Source organism: Colletotrichum higginsianum, chromosome 9 (genome assembly GCF_001672515.1).
Source record: "Colletotrichum higginsianum IMI 349063 chromosome 9, whole genome shotgun sequence".
NCBI classification, from domain to species: domain Eukaryota; kingdom Fungi; phylum Ascomycota; class Sordariomycetes; order Glomerellales; family Glomerellaceae; genus Colletotrichum; species Colletotrichum higginsianum.
Window position 1 is genome coordinate 4,025,851 of NC_030961.1, and position 26,489 is coordinate 4,052,339.

At 54.9% G+C, this 26,489-nt stretch overlaps 9 protein-coding genes across 9 annotated transcripts; 6 read left to right on the forward strand and 3 right to left on the reverse strand.

Annotated features, from left to right (window-relative positions):
- Positions 1-2,883: 2,883 nt before the first annotated feature.
- On the forward strand, positions 2,884-4,224 carry CH63R_13428 (Zinc carboxypeptidase; the record flags this gene model as incomplete). Its single annotated transcript, XM_018308402.1, has 1 exon — positions 2,884-4,224. The coding sequence occupies one exon, from the start codon at positions 2,884-2,886 to the stop codon at positions 4,222-4,224; it is 1,341 nt and encodes a 446-aa protein (XP_018152819.1).
- A 642-nt stretch (positions 4,225-4,866) lies between these two features.
- On the forward strand, positions 4,867-5,646 carry CH63R_13429 (Glycosyl hydrolase; the record flags this gene model as incomplete). Its single annotated transcript, XM_018308403.1, has 1 exon — positions 4,867-5,646. The coding sequence occupies one exon, from the start codon at positions 4,867-4,869 to the stop codon at positions 5,644-5,646; it is 780 nt and encodes a 259-aa protein (XP_018152820.1).
- A 149-nt stretch (positions 5,647-5,795) lies between these two features.
- CH63R_13430 (Phospholipase d) lies at positions 5,796-7,310 on the reverse strand (the record flags this gene model as incomplete). The annotated part of the gene is made up of 1 exon (XM_018308404.1): positions 5,796-7,310. The coding sequence occupies one exon, from the start codon at positions 7,308-7,310 to the stop codon at positions 5,796-5,798; it is 1,515 nt and encodes a 504-aa protein (XP_018152821.1).
- Positions 7,311-12,662: 5,352 nt separating this feature from the next.
- CH63R_13431 (BAR domain-containing protein) lies at positions 12,663-14,133 on the forward strand (the record flags this gene model as incomplete). Its single annotated transcript, XM_018308405.1, has 4 exons — positions 12,663-12,789; positions 12,871-13,041; positions 13,113-13,228; positions 13,297-14,133. 4 exons carry the CDS (start codon positions 12,663-12,665, stop codon positions 14,131-14,133), a joined length of 1,251 nt encoding a protein of 416 aa, XP_018152822.1.
- A 944-nt stretch (positions 14,134-15,077) lies between these two features.
- Positions 15,078-16,351, forward strand: CH63R_13432 (Cyclin ccl1; the record flags this gene model as incomplete). Its single annotated transcript, XM_018308406.1, has 3 exons — positions 15,078-15,632; positions 15,693-16,004; positions 16,094-16,351. 3 exons carry the CDS (start codon positions 15,078-15,080, stop codon positions 16,349-16,351), a joined length of 1,125 nt encoding a protein of 374 aa, XP_018152823.1.
- Positions 16,352-18,695: 2,344 nt separating this feature from the next.
- On the forward strand, positions 18,696-19,971 carry CH63R_13433 (Fasciclin domain-containing protein; the record flags this gene model as incomplete). The annotated part of the gene is made up of 3 exons (XM_018308407.1): positions 18,696-18,816; positions 18,875-19,637; positions 19,692-19,971. The coding sequence occupies 3 exons, from the start codon at positions 18,696-18,698 to the stop codon at positions 19,969-19,971; spliced, it is 1,164 nt and encodes a 387-aa protein (XP_018152824.1).
- A 1,256-nt stretch (positions 19,972-21,227) lies between these two features.
- Positions 21,228-23,059, forward strand: CH63R_13434 (Methionine permease; the record flags this gene model as incomplete). The annotated part of the gene is made up of 4 exons (XM_018308408.1): positions 21,228-22,352; positions 22,407-22,804; positions 22,861-22,958; positions 23,025-23,059. The coding sequence occupies 4 exons, from the start codon at positions 21,228-21,230 to the stop codon at positions 23,057-23,059; spliced, it is 1,656 nt and encodes a 551-aa protein (XP_018152825.1).
- Positions 23,060-23,096: 37 nt separating this feature from the next.
- On the reverse strand, positions 23,097-24,226 carry CH63R_13435 (LysM domain-containing protein; the record flags this gene model as incomplete). Its single annotated transcript, XM_018308409.1, has 2 exons — positions 23,097-23,930; positions 24,008-24,226. 2 exons carry the CDS (start codon positions 24,224-24,226, stop codon positions 23,097-23,099), a joined length of 1,053 nt encoding a protein of 350 aa, XP_018152826.1.
- Positions 24,227-25,159: 933 nt separating this feature from the next.
- On the reverse strand, positions 25,160-26,038 carry CH63R_13436 (LysM domain-containing protein; the record flags this gene model as incomplete). Its single annotated transcript, XM_018308410.1, has 1 exon — positions 25,160-26,038. The coding sequence occupies one exon, from the start codon at positions 26,036-26,038 to the stop codon at positions 25,160-25,162; it is 879 nt and encodes a 292-aa protein (XP_018152827.1).
- Positions 26,039-26,489: the final 451 nt, after the last annotated feature.

Sequence of the window (26,489 nt, forward strand, 5' to 3'; positions counted from 1 at the left end):
ATGGATGCATACGCCATCGTGCGAAAGTTGGATGTTCTGAATTTGATTGTCCCTTTGGAAAAGCAACCGGGACAACATTCGATGAGATCGACAACCTCAATATCTACAAGCAAAAAGGTCCGGCTGGCCGACTGCGTGCATCCATACGTGCTTTGGGTCGAGATTCTATGTTGTCAGAGGAGCATCGGAAACAAAAAATTCCCACTGAGCTCTGGCTTCTGTACGATAAGGAAGAAAGATTACAACCTGGAACGATAGTGGTGTTCAATGTTCCTATCTGGCACACCTGTATAGCCTTTGAGGCTGGCGAATCCATGCGTTTGGAAGTCAACGGCCACGACCATAGGTTGCATGAATGGGCAGATTTGGGGCCATTGGAAAATCTGAATGAGGGAACACATACAGTTCACACAGGTGAAGACTATCCGTCACAGATTGTTCTTCCTCTCAACATCTGCAAAAAGCAGCCAAGGGTGAGTTCGATAGCATCACAAGTAATCATGACAAGACAGGAGGTGTCTGGTTTGTGTGCGCAAGATTGTTGAGAAATCAAATTTTCTTTGCAAAGAATACGAATTTCAAAACTGCGCCCCCTCAGGAACCCATCGCAAAACTTGCCTACGCACAACGTTTGAAAACACAAGCTTATGTGAGGTGTTATAAAGAGATTACAGGATTAGGGTTCCCTTGGCAGAAGACCAATTTCTATTAAATATACCAAACAATAGAACTTTTTGGGCTGCTTTCTTGGGCGTTACTTGAAGACTGGGGAGAAATATACCGATTTCGACCTAAACACCACCACAGAATTCTTCCTGATACCGTGGTTCCAGAATGTATACGCAGCCAACATCCATCCAGAACCTCCATTGAAGAAGACTTTAGACGTTTGTCTCAGAAATAACGTCATCGGCATCACCCACAGCATACGAACCGTATCCAACATGTAACTCGGGGAGATTCAATGGAAGGCGGTCTACAATGGAATATCGAGTGACGTTTAATCCTCGTCCTTATTGCCTTGCTATAGTCAAGCTTGTATTATTCCTTTTTTCGCAAAGTGACGGACGCGGGGACTTCCAACTTGGAACAGTTTGCGCTTACGATTCCTTTGCCGCGGGTTTAACCATCCGGTTTGTGGGGCAAAAGGAAGAGAACTTCGATGATCTGACATGGATGGAAGACGCAAGCAAGCAGCACAGAATTGCTTTAAGTGATAACTCTGGCCGGTTGGGCTTGAAGCCGGGGGGGAGGGGGGGGGGGGGGGGGCGGAAAGGAAAACTTCTCATTGGCCCTCATGAGTCACAAAATTTACAAGCACGCATTTTCAATGGCATTTTTTTCATAAATCAGTGGCCCTGAACCAAGCGAGACATAGTGAACAATTGCTTTCAGAAAATTTGGATAGCGTGACGGGTCAATAGGCGGAAGTTTCTAGTTAGGTAGTAGGCCAACAAATAATAGGATAAGGTCTTCTTGCCAAAAGACATGTCGGCTGTGCCACGAGAACCCCTCCTCATTTCCAAAGACTGTTATGGTGTTCATGAAAGTCAGCACCGACTCTTGATAGGAGGAAAGGTAACATCTGATGAATGCAGCCCATTAAGGTGCTAAGATGGTAGACCGAGCTGTTGCATATTGGTATTGGTTGTGATGGCAATGGCGGAGCTCGACAATATACGCCTTCATACAAGACATTGAGGTCAAGCTCTCGAGCAACGCCAGTAGAATTGCATTCGTTGTTGAGTGAGCCGTGACGAAAACCCGAAGTACTCACAAGATGGCGAGACTGCACGAAGGTCTAGAAGGTGCACCGAAGGTTATCCAATTCAGGAACTACAGGTCAAGGCTGAAGTCGAGAATCCCGCAATTCCCCAGACAAAGCACAGCATTTGGTTGACGTCGGCAGTGCCGCAGAAACAGGTGGGCAGCCCAATAACCCCCTGGAACTTTGAGTCAATTGGCTTATCGGGGCGTCTTTTTGCTTGCAATCTCCGGGGGCGACAACGACCTGCCGAATCGGGCCTAAGCCACCCCCGCAGTCACCGGAGCCGTCCCGAACGATCTCCACCAAGCCGTAGTTTGACATTGCACCCCCAGTGTCGCCGTGGGGGCCGCGAAGGAGAGCAAATCGACGCGTGTGGCCCAGAACGCTCCCCTGCTCGGTTCGCGTCTTGGACGTTGCAAAAGGTCCTCGCCAAGAGCATACCAAGCCCACAGACAAGAAAAGAAAATGGGCATTATGTCTCTAGACCGACCAATCCCGTACGCACAACCGACCGCGCCTTTCGGTACTTAGTCTCAGCAGGGTTGGATCAATCAGTCCGTTATTGGCAGAGAATTCAGCGTATTGCAAGCTTGGTCTGTGTTTATAGCTGCCCGATTGAGCTCACCTTAATCTAGGATCGATGTGTGCCCCGGTCTCGTTCAGGCCCCGTCAAGTCGGATCGTGGCGTTGGCTCAGGAACACGAAGGCAGGAAGGGTACAGAAAGACAAGGGAGAGCAACGGGAACGAGACCTTGCTGTTCAATCTGCAGCCATCCACCTGTCGTGTCCAGCAGCCGGCAAATAGGAGCAACGATAACCGCAGACAGGGGCCGGAACTGACCGATGACCCTGGTAATCCAACATCATCACAAACATCATCTCGCAGCGACATACGGCCGGGGTGTGTGGTTCGGGTGGAGCTGGTCACGAGAGAAAAAGAGAGAGAGAGAGAGATGAACGGCTTGGCGACTCTGTAAATATCGCGTCGTCGCCTTATCCGTACTACCGTCATCAGCCGTGTTCTCTCTCGTCGCTCGTTTTCCTCTCCCCTTGACCTCACGGGCTTCCTCCGACACCTAGACCCAGAGCTTGCCTCCTCCGCTGACGGCACGACAATGAAGACCTCGCAAGCTTACGCCCTTCTCTCCCTCGCCCTCTTGGGCGAGAGCTGCATTCTCCCCGGCGAAGCCTCAGGCGACCACATCGCTCGTCGCCAGGCTACGGGCTCGAACACGGGCATCGCCATCGGCACGGGCGACCGCTTCGAAGGAGGAAAGAAGTTTCCCCGCGGCCTCGGCTCCCAGCCCGCCGGCACGAACCTCGAGACCCTCCTCAACGTCAACGAGATCAAGAGCGCCGTCCGCGGGCTCGTCGAGGAGTACGACATCGAGTACTTCGAGTCCCCCTACAAGACGTACCAAAACGCGTCTTGGTTCGGCGCAAAGGTCGGCGGCTCCGGCAACTGCAGCGACGCCTACCGCGTCTATTTCAACGCCGCCATTCACGCCCGTGAGCGCGGCGCCTCGGACAACATCGTCTACTTCATCTCGGACCTCCTGTACGCGAACAAGCACGGTGAGGGCCTCACGTTCGGCGGCCGCACGTACTCCAACTGCGATGTGCAGCGCGCGCTGTCGACGGGCATCGTCTTCACGCCCCTGAGCAACCCCGACGGCGTGGCGTACGACCAAGCGACGCACAGCTGCTGGCGCAAGAACCGCAACCCCGCCGCGTCGGGAGGCGACCCCAACGCCGTCGGCATCGACCTGAACCGCAACTTCGACTTCTTGTTCGACTTCCTCAAGGACTTTGCGCCCAGCGTCGGACCCAACGTCGCGTCGGAGAACCCGCGTGCCCAGACGTACCACGGCGCCAGCGCATTCTCGGAGCCCGAGACCAAGAGCATCAAGTGGGTGATGGACGAGCACAAGGAGGTGCGGTGGTTCATGGACATCCACAGCTACATCGGTGTTGTGCTGTACAACTGGGGCAGCGACGAGAACCAGCTGCGCAAGCCGTACATGAACTTCCTGAACGAGTCGTACGACGCCGTAAGGGGTCTGATGCCTGACACGCCGTCCAACAACGGCATCTACGGCGAGTACATCCCGAGCAGCGACTGGTCAGAGAAGGTGTTCGCGGCAATGCGCATGGGTAACGCCATGGATGCCGCCGTGGGACGTCACTACGAGGTCCAGCAGAGCGCGTACCTGTACCCGACGTCGGGTGCTAGCGACGACTATGCCTACTCGCGCCACTTTGCAGACCCCTCGCTCGGCAAGATCCACGGCTTCACTGTCGAGTTTGGATTTGGCAATAACGAGGCCAGCTGCCCGTTCTATCCGACCCCTAACCAGTACCACCAGAACCTGCTTGAGACGAGCGCCGGCTTCATGGAGTACCTGCTAGCTGCGTCTGAGATTGGCGTCGGCGAGCCGGCTTCTTGTGAGGCGTGAGGCGCCTGACCGGAATGTGGAGGAGAAGGAGGAGGGGAAAAGCTCCTCGGTGATATGGGTTGACGAGCTAGACGAGCTAGACGAATAGACACTCTTCGGTAGTCGAGAGGATTTCCGGAATCAACTCCGGCGCGTTTTTAATACAAGCTTATAATAGCCCTTCGAGTAGATATCATAATCAGATAGAAACGATGAACTTTACAAGTGCATAAGAGAGCGACAGGACTTCATACAGACCCTACTATCTGTAGCCCTAAGAAGTAACCGCTTAAGCAGCAAATTCATCTATTAAAAGGCAAGTTGTCGGACGAAGGCCAGACAGGACGCCCAAAGATTCAAGTCGATATCAAATTAACACAATATCAAAAGAGAAGGTTATCGGACGGCGACAGGAAGTAGATACAGAAAACAAAAAGTTTAGTTGCTATGACCGTGGCAGGGCTCGAACCTGCGACCTTCTCGGGATCAAGTGCACATACTTGTGAACGAGAAATCATAATCCACTAGAACACACAGCCGGTGGTTGTTAAATATCCTCGATAATGATTACTAAGACCCCTTGATCGTTGAGCCCGTCCTCCAAGCTCACCACACCACATTCACCTTCATCATCTATGCTACTCGCTAGTTGTTCTGCCAAAGATGGCGTCCACTTCCGAACCACCCACAGAGGAGCCCTTCCAAATCCTCGTCTTTAGCAAGACATCAGGGTTCCGCCACGACTCCATCCCTGCCGCAGTCTCAGCCCTGAAATCCCTCGGCACTCGGACGGGCCTCTTCACCGTCGACGCCAGCGAGGACGCCGAGACCACTATCACCCTGCCCTCCCTCGCGACCTATGCCGCCGTCGTTTTCCTCCACTGCACGGGTAATTTTCTCGACACAGCTCAGCTTGGCGCGTTGAGGGGCTACGTGCAGTCCGGTGGCGGCTTCGTTGGTGTGCATGCCGCCGCGTCCGGCTTGCGGGAGGACGAATGGTACGGGGAGCTCGTCGGCGCCCATTTCGACCAACATCCACCGCCCGAGAAGGGCGTGTGCATAGTTGAGGACCCGGAGCATTTCATCACAATGCGGGACGATGGTCACGGAAGGAATACGGTGGATGAGGCCGACCAGACTCGGAAACAGTGGACTGATGAGTGGTACAACTTCTTGTCGCACCCCAGGGACAACAAGAATCTCCATATCCTGGCTCGGGGCGACCCGTCCACCTTTGAGGGCGGTGCCATGGGGGATGATCACCCGCTTGCATGGTGCCAGGAGTTTGATGGCGGCCGCTCGTTTTACATGGGCCTGGGTCACTACAACGAGGCCTATAAGGATGGGTGGTTCATGGACCAAATTCTCAGAGCGATTGTCTGGACTGCTCGTCGGGACAACGTCGTGTGCCCCCAGTTGCTGCAGTCCTCGCCGTCTCAATAACGTTGGAGCGAACGACCAAGACATGGATCGATAAGAAATGCAGAGTATAATGGGTATCTTACGGCGACGCCCTGTATGGGTCGATGAGCACGATATACACATAGGCAAAGGCTCATAAACTCAACTCATAGAATGGAGTGACTGACTACCTAGCCTGCCATCCCGTCGCCAACACCACCGCTGAATCGCACTTCGATTCTGGACTCAAGGGATTCAGACCAAATGTCGTGTTTGAAGTCGGGAATGTGTAGCAGAATGCCCAGCTCCTGACTCGTGTACCAGCTGGCCCTGTCCAGGTTGCCGGAGCCCAAGCAGAGGTACTCCCTGTCGACAAGCGTCATCTTTAAATGTGACACGACCGGCTCTTCTGGGTCCCGCACCGCCGTCGCCTGCAAGTTCGGGCGGTAGTAGTAGATGTCGAGACGGCCAGGACGTTGCAGCTGGGACTCGGCGTCACCCGATCGCTTTCGGCCCCACTCCGTGCAGGCTTGGCGGTATCGCTTGATGAGAGACTGAAGTGTCCACTCGGTCGTCGTGCAGGCCGTCACGAGCTGCTCAATCAACATCATGTTCTTGCTCGTCCTGATGCGGACGTTGACACCGCGGCGCAGAGCCTCTAGAAGTGCATCGACGACCGTCCGGCAAGTCAGGTTGGGTGTCACGATGTCGATGTCGGTCCGGGCACACGCGAATAAAGACAGCAACGCTGCGTTCAGGGGGGTCGCTGGCACAGTGGTCCGCCTCCACAAGGGAATGTAGCGGAAGCCGGGATTCCAGTGATGGGACGAGGGCAAGAGTATCGTTGGACACGGCGGCAGAGTAGCGAGGTTCAGCCGACGATACGCGGTCTCGTCGTTGCAAGGTGGTTCGTCAGTCATAGTCCGATCAGCGTCTTCATTGACATGGCCTGGCCTCCAATTTGTCGTCTCACTGCTGGCTCCGTTGAGGTTATCGTCGCCGTCGTCGGGGATACGCCGAGGGCTGGCTGGCTCCCATACGTGAGAGTAGAATCTCACGAGCTGGGCGACGGCAGCCCCTTCGAACCCGATGCAGCCTTCGAACCACGTCTCCCAGCTCACGTTGCAGCTGGGCATCCAGGCGCGTTTGCGGTCGACAATGACGAACTTGGGATGCATGACGCTGAATGGCAAGAAGAATAGGCTCTTGACAGACAGTTCAATGCGGGCCGCCTCGAGGGTGGCGTTGGGAGGCAACCCGAGCTTTGGCCATGCCGAGGTTGGGTACGCGTATCCGTCCCTCGACCACGGATGGAAGATCTTCTGGAAGAAGCTACGGGATGAAAACCCGATGCGGACGCGTAATGGAGCGACGGCGTCCTCACCAGACGTCCGAATGGATTCCAGTCGTTGTTGGGCGAGAAGCTCTAGGGTCTCCTTGATGGCGGTTAGGGTATCGGACGGGGCCCAGAAGCAGGTCACCAAGATGACCTCATGTTTCGCGGACAGGATGGCCGGAAGAAGCGTGTTCCTGTAGATGGATGCGCCGTTGCCAACGACGAGCGACTTGGGGCTGCATGTCGTCACAAGGCTCTCGGGGTCCGAGAGGTGGTAGTTGGGGAAGTCATCGAGTTGTTCGCCGCGGGTCGATTTGAGAGTGTGAATCCAATTGTCGAGAAACGCCGATGGAAACGAGTGTGATGTCATTTCCGACAGGCCACAGTTGGTATGAGGCTGAAAGGTTGTTGTTAATGGTGAGTATCAGGGAGCAAGGGTTCCGAGCTCTCAGGTCGTAGCTTGGTCGGACGGATGACGGACTGACTGACTGATACGAGTGTTACGCGACGAAGAGCCAGCGCGGTGTCGTCATTGGGGGGGGGGGGGGGTGTTGCAAGACGCGGCCTGTCACGGCTCCCGGGAAGGGCACGCGCAAGGGGGCTTGCTGAGTGTGTGGCGCCCTGGTACGATACGATACGATACGATACGCGGACGTCGACTTCGCATGGGCCTCGCAATAACTACATCGTAGGATTGTTTAATGCCGGTTGGAGACCCAAACATCAGCGCAGAATCAAATAGAGTACAAGTAGCCTGCGAGAGGAGCGGAGAGGAGAGGAGACGTTTAGGGGTGAGATTACTTGCTGCCGACACACCGGCCTGATCCCAGCAGCGGTGGGCCAAGTTTTGGTGAGAGAGATTGAGGCGCAGTCGCAGGAAGCTTCAGCGATACAGCGGTTGTCCCAGTGCGGGACGACTTGGGACTTGCTTGCACTGCGGTTTGGCAACTGGCAATTGGCTAATGGCAATGGCCGCGGCGCGATTTTGTTTTCGTGCAATGTGTTGCGGGGTGGTGGTATTCTGAGGTGCGAGCTCGCCAGTGTGCGGGTAGCCACTACAGTGGAGGGGGTAACACGCTGAGAGGATCTACAGCGCTAACAAGCGCCCAGACTCAGAGCCGAAGTGACACGTCCCAGACAAGCCGATCCGCTAGCGGCGATGCATGAAACTGAGCACCGCATCTTGGACGGCCGGGACGTTGTTTTCAATGTCCCCGAGTCGTACATGGAAAAACGTTGGATGCGAGGAAAGAATACGGTAGCACTGTGAGTCTGTGACAGACGGATGCCAGTGCAAAGTCACAGTCTTGTGGACCCGACCCGGCAAGTTCGGTGCCAAGCCGACCAGCTCGTGTCGAGGACTCTAGGTGAGCCGGGTCGATTGAATGGGCGCTTCGTCAGCGAGGCAGACGATGATATCGGATCATGGCCCACGACCACTGCCACTGCCACTGCCACTGCCACTGCCACTGCCACTGCCACAGGCGGCAGTTTGGGCGCGGGCGCTGGCGTCGCCCAACGGAATACGTACGTGGCGCCTCCCAGAGCGTGGCAAAGAAAGAAAGAAGACCGGTAACGGGCATCCGATGAAAGTGTACGGATTTGCGTGTATGCCTCCCCGTGTCGGATACGTTGCCTCATAGGTTGGCCAGAGTCAGTCAGGGTTCAGGGTCAGGGTCAGGGTCGCTTCAGAACGTCGAGAATTGTCCGGCCTGTCCGCCGTGTGTCAAGTGATTCCGGGGCGAGAAAACAAAGTTTGGACTTGGCTAGCGGGAGAGAACGGGAGCCTACGGATACAGATACACGTGTGGTTGTTGAAGACGAAGACCGAGTGACCGGACTGCAAGAATGTCACTTGGACTGTCGGTTGGTGAAGCGGAACACCTGCCAAGGGAGCCGTTGAACTATTTTTCCCCTTCCTGATGAGAACATCCAGCGGCAGGAACGCGCACTTGACTCCTTCTACCTCACCAGTGGGCAAGGCTACTAGCTACTAGCTACTATCTATCTGGACACAGCAGTGACTCGTGCCAAGTGCGGCAGATGACAGGTGGCCAGCATGACAGGTGGCAGCCACGTCTAGCACTGGCGCTCGCCGTTAGCTGCCGTTCCATTTTTGCCCGTGAAGTAGCCTGAGCTGGTTCAAGTTTGTGGCACGCCCCTCACGTGATGTGGACGGCGGTCCGGGATTGAACGAAGGATGCAGGCTCAAATTATCAACCAAACTCCGGATAGCGGCAATTCAGTTGCCATGCCTCCTCGAACCCTACCATATTGGCTTCCGTGAGGGCTTGCATGTTTGATCTTTATGGGCACCTGATGGTAGGGCTTCCTAAGACTCACAGAGGGCATGGTGTGCCACGAGGTATGGATACAGGAAGGGGAGCTAAGGGAACCAAGACCGGGAAAAACCCTCCTGAGCCTTTCAGGACCCTCAGAGTAGCGTTGGATGGGACTCTGGAGAGAGGACGAGGACCGGCTGAGGTCCCACCTATCCAGTTCCGTCCCCATTCCCCAACGACCCCCCCGTCTCACCTGCCCCCGTCTCGCCCCGTCTCGATTTAGCACAGCCATTGCTCCGTGTGGGTGGCGGGTCGAGGAGATCGGTCGTGTTCCTGGATCCCAGCTTAGGTAGTGGTGGTGGTGGTGGTGGTGTGTGGGCGTATGGACTGTGAGCGCGTGCTGAGTCCGCTGTGCGAGTCGTTTCGGCCTTTCGACTGGCTGACAGGTTCCCTGCCCCAAACGGTGGGACAGCGCCAGGTAGAGCGAACAAGTCGGCGCTGGAACATACGAGTTGGTAGTTGGTGGACTCACTCACTCTTGGCTAGGGAAGGTGGTGTAATGCGGGAATGGTTGGGTGGTGCTCGAATCCAAGTCCCGCGATTCAAATTTGCATGGCGAGACTGCTCATCAATCGCCGGAAGAGAACCATCGTAACAGCAAATACGTGAGAGTGCCACGACTGGAGAACGCCGAGGGAAACCAAACAAGCCCGATTATAATAGCCAACCCGCTGGCACAACTTGGCAAGGAATAGCTCGGTCTGCACGTAAAGCCGCTAGAACGAAGTACGCCTGGAACGGTCGACGGATTGGCGTGCAAGACGGCGCGTGTGATTGTTGCCCGTCTGGCTCTTTGGCCACCCTTGTCATTCCCGACGCGGAGGAAAGGTGTCGAGTGACATTCCAGGGGGGGGGGGGGGGGGGGGGGGGGGGAACCGTTGATGGTGATGTGTGGCTTGTGGCTAGCCAGCGATTCTCCGCCAGGCCAGTTCCATCCACGAGGCCCGACATTTGAATGCGATGCGATGCGATGCGACGAGATGCAATCCCAAGGTCCTCGTCCTCCCGCTCCTGCTCCTTCTGCACTGGGGCACCCTATCCTTTCATGAGTCCGTATACCACAACCCAAGGGTGGCATATCACGACATGTGTCTTGACATCTCCATGATTCGTTGCCCCTCCCTCTTCTTTCGCTAAAGGAAATCCGTGCCGCCGGAGACGACCGACGAATCCGGCTAATGGCCACTTTTAAATGCCTCCCCACCTGATGCCTCCAACCATTTCTTTTCTGTTCGCCGCGAGCAGCCCAGCCGCAAGCGCGGCGGCATCTATCAGTTTGGCATTTCAATCAATCCATGCTAACTGCTGCTGCAGCAGGTGCAGCTGCCACGATCCAGGCCCTGTCGGGATGCTGCATGGTCGACTCCGATCAACCGCCCGGGCTAGAAGAAGCAAGGCATTGTGCCATTGTGTGTTGCCATTGCAGGAAACGCCGTGGGCCTTCTCTGGCTGGACCCTTTCTCCTGCCCTCCTCCCCCTTAGACACTGGGAGGTACCGTTGAAGAAGAGGTACATGTGCCAGTGCGTCGCACGACGCTTGAAACGGAGGTCATTGTGGTTGAAGCAGTACGCCCTCTCCACCCACTGCGCCATACATCGTACATACCCCGCCTCCAATCTCTTTCCATTCTCGAACCTGAGAGAGCGGGTCCTTGCTGTCGTCTCACCCATGTTCCCCAGCGGCTCAGCAAATTCAAGGTGCCAGCCAATCTTGGAGCCACTGAGATACGGCAGGTCGGCGGAGAACCGGGGCACCTACCTAATTGTTTGGCAGCGAGCTAATTGCCAAACTATGCCCTGCTGTGCTGAGCTGTGCTGTGCTATGTTGTGCTGTGCTGGCCGAGGCAGACGGGTGACCAGCAACTCAGAGTGCCCGTCGGTGTCGTCCACCGGCCGGTTCTTTGTGCATGAGATGTGGCGCCGCAAAGATAGGAACATGATCGTGAGTAGGATTCGATATCACGCTCGCAGCAGGACCGAAGAGCATCCGTATCGGCAACTTGGGAAACGTCTCCGGGCTGCCCTTACACAAGGTAGGTACCTACTTACGGATACCCGTGGAAGTGTGGAAGTCAAGGTACGTACTGTGTCCGCGTCTTGTCATCTTTCAAACTCTAGGCTCGAACTCAGATGGCTTATGGCCACTGACCTCCAACGCGACACGCTCCCTTCTCTTTCTTTCTGTCTCTCTCTCTCTCTCTCTCGCTTTCTCTCCCTGTCTCTCTCTGTCTTTTTCTCTCTCTCTATCTCTCTCCCACCTGCTCTAAATCCTGTTCTGCCATCAATGATCTTGGTGCTGTCGTAGTCGTGTGCATGTGTGCATCTGTACTTAGCATAGGAGGTACTGCCCTCTGCTTCCCTACCCCCTTGGCCCTTGGTGAATGAAGAGTCCCCAGGTGCAGGGAATGACAACCGACACACCCCACTCGATACGTACCTGCATGCCTTAGCTTGTGCCTTGGTTCGCCTCCAAAACCCACCTCCCGCAACAGACAACTGAGAACAGCACAGCACCTGCACTCCATCAAAGCATTGGGGACGGAAGTTGGGCCTGGACGGAGAGAGAAGAACACACACTACTTCTCCCACCGATACGGATCCCTCGTTGCATTTCCTGCCTCCTGGTGCATTGCCCTGGCCAACAATTGCCATCCTACCCTTCTTTTGACGGAGCCATTTCCCCATCCATCTACCATTTACTCACCCTTGCTTGACCTTGACCCCCTAGTGATAGCTCTCCCAAATCCCAAAACGGGGGACTGATTAATTCTCTCTCTCTCTCTCTCTCTTCCTCTCTCGCTCGCTTGCTCCCCCCTCCTCATTCTCCCGATTGTTATAACCGTTCCCATCCCACCCCTCCCACGGTCCTCCTTCCTCACCTGCTTTACTTACATAGAAGTACCTCACCTCACGGGCACATCGTACCCAATCAACTCCATCCGTCCCTCCCTGGCCCATGCATTGTCGACCAGTGTTTGGCCGTGTGTGATAACCAACCCTCTTGCCACCATACAGATACACACGCCGCACTCTTCTCTTCCTCTTCTACCCATTGCTCCGGGACCTCCTGCTGCTCCCATCCATCTTCTCTTTCGCCCTCTTTTCGCTTTCAGCCCATCGTCATCTTTCACTACCCTACCAAGGTACCCTCACTTTACGACACATTCAACGATTACTGCCAACCTCCCACCACCACCACAACCATTCCCCCATCATTCATTCTCTACAATCACCCGTTGAATGCTGGCATCGACCGATCCTATCTTCGACTTGATTCCCTAATACCATCGTTGACGATCCGACTTCCGCTCTCCCCCTAATCGAACACCCTGTACCTGCTCAAATCGATACTCTAGCCACATACTTCGCCAACCGCAGCCATGAACTTCACCAAGAAATTCGACCGCGCCTTCCAATGGGCAGGCGAAAAGATGGGATCCGAATCCAAGACGGGTCAGACAGACGAGTTCAGGAACTTGGAAATGGAAATGCAGTTGCGATATGATGGTACGCACGCCAACCACAACACATCCCCGCGCCCGACATGCGCGCCCAGGAGATGCCGATGCTAACATTATGGCCCGCTAGGAATGGAGAGACTCCAGAAATCCACAAACACATACGTCAAATGGATCGCTCGCCGCGGTGAGGCCTTTGAAGACAAGGAGAAAGGACTGCCGATTGCTTTCGTCGGTCGTATGATGATTTCTCACGGCGAGGAATTCGAGCCCGACTCCGAGTTCGGCGCCTGTCTGCTCTGTACGGTCTTTCCCCACCATGTCCTCTCGCAGTTCTCCCCCGCGACCATCACTGACCTCAATCTCCCACAGCTCTTGGTCGGACGAACGAGCGCCTCGCTGGCATCCAGGAGAGCTACGCCTCCGATGTGACCGACAACTGGCTCGTCTCTGTCGAGAGATCGCTAGCCATGATGAAAGAGTATCAGGTACGTACCGACGTCATTGCTCGACCAGTCGTGGTTTCAGCCCGTCCCATCTGACACACTCTCCGCAGGCCGCACGGAAGAAGCTCGAGTCGCGCCGATTGGCCTACGATGCGAGTATTAGCAAGATGCAGAAGGCAAAGCGCGAGGATTTCCGTCTCGAGGAGGAGTTGCGCACTGCCCGCGCCAAGTACGAGGAAGCCGGTGAGGACGTCATGCGGCGCATGCAGGACATCAAGGACGCCGAGACCGACAACGTCCGCGACCTGACCAGTCTGCTCGACGCCGAGTTGAGCTACCACGAACGCTGCGCCGAAGAGCTGCGCCGTCTGCGTCAGAACTGGGCCGGTGGCAACGCACCTCCGTCGCCCACCGACCGTCGTTACAACAACGGTCGCGGGAGGTCCAACACGGCCCGCTCCTTCAACGACTACTCGGCCCGCGTCAACCACGTCGAGGAAGAACCCGAACCGATGCCCGTCCGCATGCCTATCCGCTCCAACCGATCCGAGGCCAAATACGGCGCTTCCGCAGACACAACCCCGAGACCGACTATTGCTAGATCCCAGACGTTCCAGGGTTCTGCCGCCACCGATCGACGCTCCATCGCCGCCACGCCTCCTGTGCCCAACGTCTCCCATATTGGATCTCTTCGGGGCAATCTGAGACCTACAGGCAGACCACTTGCTAGCGACGTCTTTGCCGATCGCGACGATGAACACACGATGAGCGGTAGTGGCAGTCCGGAATGGAACGACCGCAGCGCAAGCCCAGCGACCAGTATGGGGAGCAGCTTGACTAGAAGCACAAGCAACCTCCAGTCCAAGAAGGCGCCGCCGCCACCCCCTCCGAGCCGAGCCAAGAAGCCGGCGCCCCCGATTCCTGCCAAACGGGAGGTTGGATACTAGATATACACTGCTGTTTGAGCCTCTTCGGCGGATGAGAGAGGCTTGCGGGTTCGGCGTCGCAATATGTGACACTTGATTTTCCGTCTGGTTGCATCAATAGACTGTTCATTCCTAGTCGGAATGGGGGCTCCGACTGGAGCACGGCGTTGGGGCGTGTAAATATCCGTGGACTGGATCCGCAGTGGTTGGTTCCTTGGCTGCGCTGTTTCTCCTGAGAAGGGATGCAGGATTAGAGATGGGCGGGTTCCAAGTTTCGTAGGTTTTTCAACATGGATGCTATTCCTCTGCAAGTTTTGAAGAAGTGGTCAACGTGCAATGTGCAGATTAGCGTGGGGGTAGTGTTATGCTGTCTCGTTGTATCGGCCATTGTCTGTGTTTGCATGACAGCTGACTGACCCCCAAGTTTCTTTTTCGACCTGTATTAGTCGACCCCCTAACAGCAGTCAAACTTGCTGAACCTTTTCCTCGAATCTAACAAACTTATACTCAGGCGATTCTGAACAGGTATCCACCTACCTAACCAACCTAGGTACCTTACTTACCATCAAGGTTTGGCCACTGCCAAAGGGCGCGTCCCGATACTTCGGCGTGCTTGCACTGCGCCATATCACGTGATCGTACATGTGGCTCAAGCTCCCCTCTCGAGCGCTAATCTACTCTTTACCTATCGGGCAACGATAAGATCCATCTCGTTGCGCGTTAAGCCTAGGCATCGTCAACTTCAACTTCTCTCTCTTCAGCACTTGCTGGTCGTAGCTTCGACCCTCAATCCCAGCTGCTAATTGCCCTCGTCGCGTCTCGAAATCAGCGACAAGTCAACAACGCCGATTCGGCGCGTCGACTGTCTGGCACCCAGCTCAACCTCGTCATCAACCCACGTAGCGTCTCTCTTTTCTGTCAACCGTCGATCGCAACCCCCGCCTACCTAGCCCAAATCTGCCGCAATGGCGACCGAAGATGCCCGATACCGACTCTCGACGCAATATCGATTATGGTCCTTCTCGCCATCGAAGCTGGCAGAACTGCGCGAACAGACGAATTCGCTCGCCCGAACCCACATTGCAAGTCGCCTCATCGAAACAAAACGGGTCGATATAGATGTTGAGCCGTTGCCGGAATTCTTGACTCCTGCAGAAGAAATCCAACTGCTGAAGGTTTTCACGGTTGATCTGATCCGCGCGGCCGATTTTTGCGGCATGCCCACCGAAGTCAGGGCAACTGCGACCGTTTTTCTGCGCCGTTTTTATGTCACCAATTCAATCATGACGTACCCGCCCCAGGACGTTCTCAAGACGTGCTTGTTCTTCGGAAGCAAGGCTGAAGGGCAGTACATGCGGCTTGCCAAACTCGCAGAGAAGTTCCCAAATACAACCGAGGAGGAGATTTTGGCTGGGGAGTTCCTGCTCTGCCAGGGTGTTCGATTCGCGTTTGATGTCCGACATCCGTTCCGTGCGTTGGAGGGAGCTATACTGGAGCTTCGGCGACACACTGATCTCGAGGTGCGTTGGGTGCAACGGCCGACAGAATCCATGATGGAGAAGTGCTGACAAGTGCTGCAGAAGGCTCGAATCGACACGGCTCATGCTCGTGCCCGGGCTGTTCTTAAGTTTAGCTCTCTCGTCACCGATGCCTACTTCCACTACACGCCGAGCCAGATCATGCTGGCTGCGCTTTCGCTTGCCGACCGGGGACTGACCGAGAGACTGGTCCAGGGAGCGTTTACCCCCAACCAGAACGCTACATCGAACGAAAATGGAACAGATTCGACACCACGACACGAGTTACGAGACAAGGTGATGGGCGCGATAGAAGCATGTCGAGAGATGTTGGCGACTGAGCCCCCAGAGAGACTAGACGAGTATTGGGGAACAGTAAGTCGTTCCACGTCGGGTGCCCATATGTGATTGCTGCTACGACCCTCTCGCTTCCAAGATTGCAACAATGCTGACAAAACGCACAGCCCGAGAGCACCAAGCTCATCAAGCCGCTTTTACGAAAGCTCAAAAAGTGCAGAGACCCCGATCGTGCAGATCTCGTGGCTCTGCAGAAGGCTCGGCGCGAGTTGGCATCGCAGAAGGAATCTCGGCGTCCGAAGGCCGAGGGCGACGGTGCCGTGTTCAGCGGAGATGGCGGAGGACTCAACGGGAACGATGCGCGAGACGCCAAGCGGAGGAAGGTCGGCGAGGGCGACGATGTCTTTGGTCCAGCGTTGGGATAGAGGAGCGAAACGACCGGGCCCTAAACCGGGACCACCGTACACACTGTTATTGCCAATTGGGCACCCGAATCGCGCAAAAAAAAGTGCATGGCGTGATGTCGCCGAAGTAGTCGCGACCGCCGCCGCCAAGGCCGCCCGAAGGGTGATGGAATATGGACGGAGTGTCCCAATTCATACATACGAGAAACGATACCCAAATTTGCCATTCTACCCGCTCGGGCGCTAACCCCCCTCCCCCGTTTCGACGGTGATCCTCGACGACGTGGCCATGACCAGGCTTCAGGTCGTCTTATTTCAAAACGTGTGCGCCTCGTTCGTTGGCTGGTCACTTCGGGCTTGTTCTCCGGACGCCTCGCGAGAGGTTTCGCTGGACACGCCCGGAGGCCTCGAAGGGTTCCGACTCTGTTGTTTCCGGGGGTCCTGGGCAAGGAACAGGGCCAGTCAGGTTGCAGCCGCCAAGCAAGGATTTCTGCGCGTGGAGGAATGAGCCACTGGCAAAAAGGATGGACCAGGCGCCAAAACCGCGATCGTTCAAGTATATCGATGACGCACCGATTTGTCGATATTATGGCAAAAGTCTACCTGTGTGGTGTAAAACATGGGACCATGTCGGCACAACCGGCCCATGGAGCTCTTGGGGGCCTGGGAAGCTTATGCTGGTGCGTCCTTGGCCTCGCTTTCACGCGAGGGCCCTAGTCCATTTGCGGATGCGTTTCTCGACAGTCTGCGGATGTATCATGTAGTACTCACGCCTGTTGAGCAAACTGGGACGTCTTGCTTACACCAAACGAATGACACGCCGGGGCGAAGCCAAAGGAGGAAGCGGGAATGGCCCAACTGGCCCTGCGCTGGCTAGTCGCTGGGCGATGATGGTGCGGGGAGTCGGATGCTAATGACAGTCTAGCGAAACTCTGCACCGACTGTGCCTATTGGACAGATAGTTTCTCCTCGTCCTCCCCCCTCCCCTTGCTATTTGTACGTTGTTTTGTGTCTCATGCAAGTAGACTGTGCAACCGAAAGTCGGCAATATCAGAAGGATGCCATCTCGGAGATCGTGGTCAAGGTTCTGTTCGCACATGGCTGGAAGCACAACCCGCATGGGAGAAATATGAGATGAGGTGAGAGGCCCGAAGCTTGACAGACGGATAACTTGGCCCTAAGGTTCAGTCTCTGCAGAGATGACATGACTAAAAAGACAAGGGTTCCTGGTGGTTTTCCTGCGTTCTACGCGACGACCTAACCACACCAGATCTGAACGGCTCTCGTGTTGTCGGCGCCGTCGGAGCCCCTCCCGGTTCCAATGGCGCTAAGCCGCCTATCCTGACGACATTGACTTTTTTTGCACTATACAAACAGACTGTGCTGTTGCGGCCTGGCGCAAGCTTACGCAGCTCCCAAGACACGGCGTGCTGTCAATGGCGTCCAATGTCTTTGATGTCTCCAATGGCTGCTGGGGCCTGCCAGTGTCTGCTTCCAGTTGTACGACGATTCCTGCCATTCCGCATTTTTCTGTTTCCACGCTTGTCAAGGTAGTTTTCCGATCTCCAGCCTTGAGAATGCCCATTCTTCTGCCACTGTCCGGATGGGAATTGCATGCTTGGCCAGACAGCATTTCCAACACCTCTGCTACTGTCTCCTCGTTTACGTGCATTTCTTGCCAGTAACACAAAAGCTCTTGAAGCCCCCAAGCTTGCGAGCTGGACACGGAGCAGCCCCGGCTTGCCAGCAAGCCAACAGCAGTGACCTAGTAAGCCGGGAATCCTCGCTGATGGGCTGTGTTCGATCGTCGCCGAGCCGATGCAGCGTGTAAGTACCTCCTCCGCCTCCACGCCGGCGAGAAACAGCTCCACGATCGACTTGGCACCTGGTCGATGATCCAGCACAACCCGATTATTTGCCAGGTGCCCAGCGGTATGCTGAGCTAGGGATGATTTCCTGCCCCACCCCCAGTGCTTCCCCCCCTCCCTCCCCCAATTCCAAACCGAATCCCTGGCTGGGCCGTGATGTAGACCAAGACCCTTGTCTGGGGTTCAAGAAACCGACGGGCTGTGATTCTCGTTCGGCCTAGGCAATGAGCTTGCTTTTGTAACCCACGACGACGGGATTGGCCACCCCCCGGCCGGATGCTCACCAAGGTGTTCGTCATGAATCGAGCGGAGAGCCAGTCGAGCACCTGGCGGCTCGCATTGTTGTTTAAAGACTGGCCCGGCCCCTCTGCTTCTTCACGTCTTTCGGCTTCCGGTTCGATAGACTCATACTTGCATAGCTCTCTGGACATTCCCTTTTCTCTCCATAGACATCCTAACTTACTTCGAAGTAAGGTTCTGTACATCGCAAGTCCACCATGCAGGTCAAGAACATTCTCCCCTTGGCCTTGGCCAGTGTTGCGCTCGCCCAGGAGGGCGGCCAGCTGAACCTGACCGCCGCCTTGGCTTCCCAGAACTCGAGCTTGTCGACCCTGACTAGTACGTGTCCATTATCATCTTGAATCGCCCAATGGCCAATATTCCTGACTTCCTACAGGCCTTCTCGGTACCCAGCCTGGCCTCGTCCAGGCTCTCTCGCAGGCCCAGAACATCACCATTCTGGCCCCCAGCAACGAGGCCCTCGAGGCATTCATCGCGAGCGCCGGTTCCGCTGCCACCGACGCTGACTTGGTCGCCGCCATTCTCCAGTACCACGTCCTGAATGGCACATACTATGCCTCCAACTTCACCGAGGAGCCTCAGTTCATCCCCACTCTCCTCCAGAACCAGACCTACGCCAACATCACCGGTGGGCAGCGCGTCCAGGCCCAGACTGTGGACGGCAACGTCACCTTCTACTCGGCCCTGCGGGAGAACTCGACTGTCACCACTGGAAACCTCAACTTCACCGCCGGTACCATTCACGTCATTGACAAGGTCCTCAGTGTTCCTCAGGGTATCGCCGATACCCTCCGCGCTGCGAACCTCACCGCTGCTCTGGGCGCTGTTCAACTCGCCAATGTCACCGAGGCCCTTGCTTCCGCCGAGGATTTGACGATCTTTGTCCCCAACAACGAGGCCTTCCGCGCCATCGGTAACCTCACCTCCACCCTCGGCTCCGAGCTCGCAAGCATACTGCAATACCACGTTGTCGCCGGCTCTGTACTGTACAGTCCCGATATTACCAACACCTCCCTGACGACTCTCAACGGTGGAAATATCACCATCAACGTCATCAACGAGACTGTTTACGTCAACAATGCCGAAGTCCTGATCCCCAACGTTTTGATTGCCAACGGTGTTGTTCACGTCATCGACAAGTGAGTGTACTAGATGCTTAATGTCCCAAGAATGTTTAACTGACGCTCAATCAGCCTTTTGAACCCCAACAACACTGCCGCTGAGCCTGACACCACCGCCACCAGCCGCCCTCCTGCCTACACTGGTGCTGGTCCTGTCACTGACGGAAGCAACCCCTTCACCAACAACGTCACCGGACCTACTTCTACAGCACCCCTTGCTACTGAGACTGGTGCCAATGACGGTGGCGGCGTCCGTTCCACTTCTTCGTCTGTCGAGGCGGCTCCCATGCGCACTGCTGCTGTCGGTGCCGCTGCCCTCTTCGGTGGTATGGCCGCTTACATGAACATGTAAAGCTTGGAAGGATTGTTTGTTATAAACAAGGAGAGTAGGAACGAATCATGAGCTGGGAGGCATCTTAGTGGGTGTATGAAGGGTTGTAATCGATGCTTATACCAACAGGCCGTGGCCAATGTTCATTCTTTCCATCATCAATACCCCAACTGAAGAAGTAATTAATGCGCGAAGGAACAATTCGAATTAAGATTGCACAAGCCAGAAAGCCAAATGTTTGTTGAGATGTTCGCATTGGCCAATCAATAGCTGTAATTTAGTCCGTTCCGAAGGCTTATGTCCGATGAATGTTGTGAAACGGAGATTAAAGTAGTTCCATCATAGGACCCCAGGCGTTTGACTAAGTGCACAAATGTGGGTGATGTAAAACCAAACCAATACAGGGTTGTTGACTGGGAAATATCAGGAGAGTTTAGGTCTTACAGAGTTACACGTTCTTTCAGTCTCTTGAACTTAAGTCGATGATTCTTCTTGCTTTGGCACGCTGCGTAGCTTCACTTCATCGATGTGTTATCGAGCGTCTCCTAACTAAATTTACTGTATGTCTTACTGCTTATTACCCTCTTAAGATCTTAGTCTTGAGGCCGACGGTACAATCATCGACTCTAATCGCCAGCATTCACGAAACAAAAGTTCTAGAAACTGTAAGCATGTATTGAATGAAGTAATTTGGTAGATGGCCGAGGCGCCTAACTTCGGTGTGCAAGCCCACTAACCCCGCACTACCACCAAATCTTAGGTGGGGAACAGGTGATGTGTAAGCCGACCTGGAAACCAACCTCCAGTGGCTTTCGTCACCTTGCGCCATGATGGCGTGCGAGTCCGTATCGAACACAAAACGAGATTCCCTGTGCTGTGCATGTCGAACTCACCTTCTTGAAACATAATCACGCAATTTGAGACACCCCCCACGGGACAGACCTCACGAGATAGCATGTTCACATTCTTGACAAGGACAGAACATCCGTGGACACGCCCTATTTGCCACTGGCATCCCTTGGACCCTGTTCCAATCCACTGCTTATGTGCCTAGCGACACAGATCCCTGTGACAGATCCATTTCCGCCGAACCCTTTTGACGTCTCTTTCTTCGACTTGAAAGCTATGGGTTGCGAGGCGCCGCTACCCACGATCAACATCACTTCATACGATATGCGACCTTCGTTTCTAGTGCTTCCCATCAAGCGTTTTATGCTCTCATACGACTCAGTCGATGTCGAAGCCTCAAGTACGCATTGACACTACCACCAATCACTATGAATACCCTCGACGACCAAGAGCGGCGACCTTTGCTATCTCCCACGTCGTCTCGCTTATCATCGACGACTACGACCTCGGACAGCAAGCACCCGCTTTCTCAAGTAGAAGGGATAGCTGAGGACAATATCGTCACCGGAGATGTTTATCCAACCCGCTCTGTGGAAGATGATGTGCTTCCAGAGACATCGACACTCGGTCGAACATTGACTTGGCAAAGTGCATATATCCTCGTCATCTCAAGAGTCATAGGCAGCGGTATCTTTGCCACCCCAGGCGCAATTCTTCGCTCCGTCGGTAGCCCAGGCCTGTCACTGCTGCTCTGGTTCATCGGTGCAGTCATTGCTGGCTGTGGTCTAATGGTTTCGCTCGAATTCGGATCGATGCTGCCGCGATCCGGAGGCGATAAAGTTTATTTGGAATTTACGTATCGACGACCACGCTTCCTCGCTTCAACACTCATCGCCATTCATGCTGTTCTCTTGGGGTTTACAGCGAGCAATTGTATCGTCTTCAGCGAGTACTTGCTCTTTGCTCTTGGCGGCCAAAACCCCAGCGATCTTCTCCGAAAGGGTCTTGCAATTACACTGCTGACCACTGTCACGATCATTCATGGATGCTTCCCACGCTTCGGCGTCAAGCTGCAGAATATCCTTGGCTGGGTCAAAGTAGGCCTTGTTGTATTCATGATCTTCTCCGGTATTTATGTCGTCTTGTTTCGACCATCGACCGATGCAGCACGAACCTCCGCGACCCTCTCATGGGGAAATCTCTGGGAGGACACGAACTGGAACTGGGGGGTTATTGCGACGTCCCTTTTCAAAGTATTTTACTCCTATAACGGTCTCGACAACGCCAACTACGTTCTCAATGAGGTGAAAGACCCAGTGCGGACGCTGCGATCAGTTATGATGGCTGCTTTGACAACTGCTTGCGGGCTGTACGCCCTCATCAACGTGGCGTACTTCCTCGTTGTACCCATCGAGGACATCAAAGAAAGCGGAGAGCTCATAGCGGCTCTCTACTTTACAAGGATCTTCGGCGAAGGACTTGGCAAAACAGTTCTTCCTCTAGCTGTTGCTTTGAGCGCTGGAGCCAACGTTCTCGTCGTTGCCTTCTCTGCAGTAATTATTATGGCATTTCACATACGCTGGCTCAAGTCGCTAACGACTTTCTAGGCTCGTACCAAACAGGAGATTGCCAGGCAAGGTTTCCTGCCGTTTTCTGACATACTCTCTTCGACAAGGCCGTTTAACTCACCCTTAGGCGGATTACTGGTTCACTATATCCCATCGTTGCTCGTCATTGCTCTTCCCCCGACAGGGGAAGTCTATTCCTTTATACTCGAAGTTGAAGGATATCCTGGGCAGTTTCTTGCGTTGGCTGTTGGGTTTGGACTTTTGTGGCTACGAGCGAAGCGACCTGATCTCAAGAGGCCTTTCAAAGCATGGATCCCGGCAGTCTTGTTGCGGATCGGGTTGAGTTTGGCTCTTCTAGCTGCACCATTTTTTCCGCCCGACACCAAGCCGGTAAACGGATTGTTTCATGCGACTTACGCAGTTGTTGGGGCCAGCATGTGAGTGATAGTTTCACTATCGGATGACATATGTTTGTTTACTAACTTGCTTACAGTCTTGGTGCTGGGGTCGTTTACTGGTATTTCTGGATAGTTCTTATCCCCAAACTGCGCGGGTACAAGATTGAAGAATGCGAAGAGACTCTGAAGGATGGTACAACTATAACTAAGCTAGTACACTCTAGATATCCATCTTAGAAGTATTACATTGATTAAGTAGCTATAACGATAAACCAACAGGACAAGACCCCTTAATGCTATCCACAGGCCATCTTTTGTATCCAGACATGGCTTACAGCCCGACACAGGCGTACGTCTCGGCCCACAAGCCCTGGCAATTGGACCCTGCGGCCGGGTTCCAGCGGATAAAGTTAGCCAGCGCGATGCCGTATTGCCGCGAGATGGTGTCACAGTTTTGCCCGCGCTGCACAAAGTGGAACTTCTTGCAGTTGTTCACCATGCCGTCCTGGATCGGTTGCGGCGTCTGGTTCGTCGGCGGGGGCTGCGTCGGCGATCCCCCGACGACGCCGGTGCAGAGGTGGTAGCCGGCCCACATGCCCGTGCAAGAGGAACCAATGCCCTTGTTCCAGGTCGTCAACTGGGCGACGGTGACGCCGGTCTTGGAAGCAATGGTAGCGCAGGTCTCGCCGGCCTGGACGAGGTGGAAGCGGTTACAGTTGTTGACCATGCCATCCTGAATCGGCTGCGGCGTTGGGTTCGGGTTCGTTGTCGGTGGGGGCTGCGTTGGCGATCCTCCGATGATGCCAGTGCAGATGTTGTAGCTGGCCCATATTCCCGTGCAGGCCGAACCTCCGATCTGAGTATTCCAGGTTGCCAGCTGGTTGACGGTGACGCCGGTCTTGGACGCGATGGTGGAGCACGTGTCGCCGGCTTGGACCACGTAGAAGCGGTTGCAGTTGTCCACCATGCCGGGCTGCCACGGCTCGGGTGTCTGCACGCCGTTGCCCGGGTTGGTCAGCGTGCTGGTTGTGGTGGGCCCAGCCGGAGGCCGGGACGTGGTCGTTGGCCCCACTGTAGGCTCCGGAAGCGCCGGGATGCCTGATGCGGAGCCGATGCAAAAGGAATAGTCAGTCTTCCAGTCGTTGCACGACTTGACGAACGGGTTCTGTTGACGTGTTAGCTCTCGTGAGAATAGCGTGTTGAGGTGTAGTGTAGGGGGGGAGGACGGGATTCGACACTCACCATGCTGGTCAACTGACCAATGGAAAGGCTTGTGATTAAGAGGACCGTCTCACAGCTAATGCCATCGTCCGAGTTCCACCACAAGTTGCAGTCGGCGGGCACGTTGGGGTCGTGGTCGTAGAACGGGACAGTACTGTCAAACCGGCGCCGGCCAAGGATGCTGGCAGTGCCCTGGGCGGCGAGGAGGCCGAAAGTGGCGAGAAATGAGAGACGAGACATGACGCTGCGAGTGCAAGTGAATCACTGCTGGTAACGTTGCTGAAGGAATGAGAAGGAAGAGGCTCTTGAGACACGGGTGTTTAATAGGTCTCATTCTCTATCGGTTTGCTCGAGAATCGCTCCGTCTTTATACCCAAACGTCTTGATGCTCCTGAGGACTTGGCTTGGTACTGTCTTTGCGAGACACCATATCCAGTTACTGGAATACCCACGAAGGAGGCGAATGCATCACAACCATTCTGTGTTGAGCCTATGCTCAACTTCTACCAACAGGGCTTTTACTTACATTAGCGAGATGAGACAGAACCACTCAACTATCGCGTCGCATGACTTTTTTCCCGGCAGGCTACAATGTCAATACCAAGAGTAGGCAGCATAGAAGCCGCTCACTTCGGTATCCGGTGGCTCATCGGCCGGGTGCACCCTTGTCCATCGACCGAGGGCCAAGATGGTATGGTACTTTGGGAGATGATGATGACTTGGCAGGGTCCATACATGGTCTATGCCAGCCTGGAGAAAGTCATGTGCTGCTGACCTCTGGGCATTTAGGCGGGGGAATACAGTCTCTCCAACAGAGCCCTGTCTGTTGTTGGAGCTAAAGTACGTTGCCAAGGCGGTCCCTCTCAAGGTACACAAGTCTGTTGTTGGAGCCTCCCCTGATAGTTTTGGCTCAACATTGACTGCTCACGAGTTAGGAAGGTCCCTGCCAAGCCGGATTTTCTTTTTTCTTTTTTCTCTTGGAGCCGGTTGGTTGAATACCTAGCCAAGCGTTTGTCCAGCTTGGCATTGGTGTGTCTGTATATTGTGTCAACTCTTCATGTTCACATTCAACTAAACGTATTATTCACTTCTGTTCAGCTTCTGCTCAGCAACGCCCCAGGTTCAATACATATGGCTTGCATGGCTTGCGGGTACACCCGTAAACGACTGAGCCTAGAACACATGGTAATACGCCGCAAGCGCCAATCCCAAGATCAAAGCCCAAGAAGACGAATCCCTTTGCAGGCCAGTTAATAGGGTTGCCCCGCTCTCCTTATCCTTGGGCACACACGGAGATGTGATATTCTGCCAGGTGCCCTCCTCACAACCCATCCTCCTCAAAATTGCTGCCGAGACGTTGGCGGCAAGTTCCTGGGCTACTTCCCGGTATGCGCACCTGGCTGGCTCTATATCTGTCTCAAAGACTGGACATTGGTCACCTGCATTCCAGGTCTTCCGCACCTCATTTACGCGCACTACTGTCGAGTTCTGGCCACCCTCAGGGCATGCATCTACTGTCGCTGCAACGTCTGGGGTCTGGCCGCCAGGCGCGGTGCTGAAGATGATCTGACGCATTGAGGAGTTGCCCCCGCTAGACCAGCCGTTGCCCCCGTAATCCAAAGAATTGTTGGCAAAGCAGCGGTTCACAAACGTGATACCCCACCGGAGATTGAAGCTGTCCGTTGTGCCGTTGGTCATGTTTATGACGGGATAGTGCAGGAAGAGCTTGACCGGGGCCAGCTCAAGCCCAACGGGGAACCCGTAGAGGTTGGGCCGGAGGTTGACGTGCTGCCAATCGGCGCGCCCGCCTGAGCTGTTGTTTTTCCAGGCTTCCATGCTCATGACTTCCAGGTTAAATCCGATGTCGAGAGGCCAGAGGGCGTCAAGGTTTTGGATGCCGAGTACGATGGGGAACCACTGCGTCGGCGCATACGTCTCATTGCGTGGGAAGAGGAGGTCGACCTGGAGGTCGGCTGGCAGCCTTCGTTCCGCCTGCGCCAGCATGGCGAGGAACAAGGCGAGCAGAGACGATAGGGGGAGCCGCAGGAGCATGGTATGTGTGTGTGTGTGTGCGTAATAGTGAGAGTGAGTTGTGAGAGTGAGATGCGAGAGTGAGAATGAGCCACTCCCTTCATAGCTGATCTGTCTGTGGCCTGCCTGCTGTTATAACGTCGACCCGCTCGCTTATTCAGGTGTTCCTGTACTCGGTATAGTCATTATATGGTGCATAATGGTCCGGCATGGGGGAGAAAGGAAAACTTCTGCTAAGGGTCTTACTGATTTCATTCTACGAGGCGAGCCAACAGACACAATGTCTAGCCCAAGCAACGTTGCCTGCTCGGCGCTTGCTCGGCGCTTGCTTGGCGCTCGGCGCTCGGCTTCTCGGCTCAGGTTAAGCCGGCGGCTATTGTGCCGACTGATAGCAAATGGTCAGAACCCTGAATCAACCTCGTGAACTTCCTTTACCCGTTGCATATGCACGTGAGATGAGAGCCCAACAGCA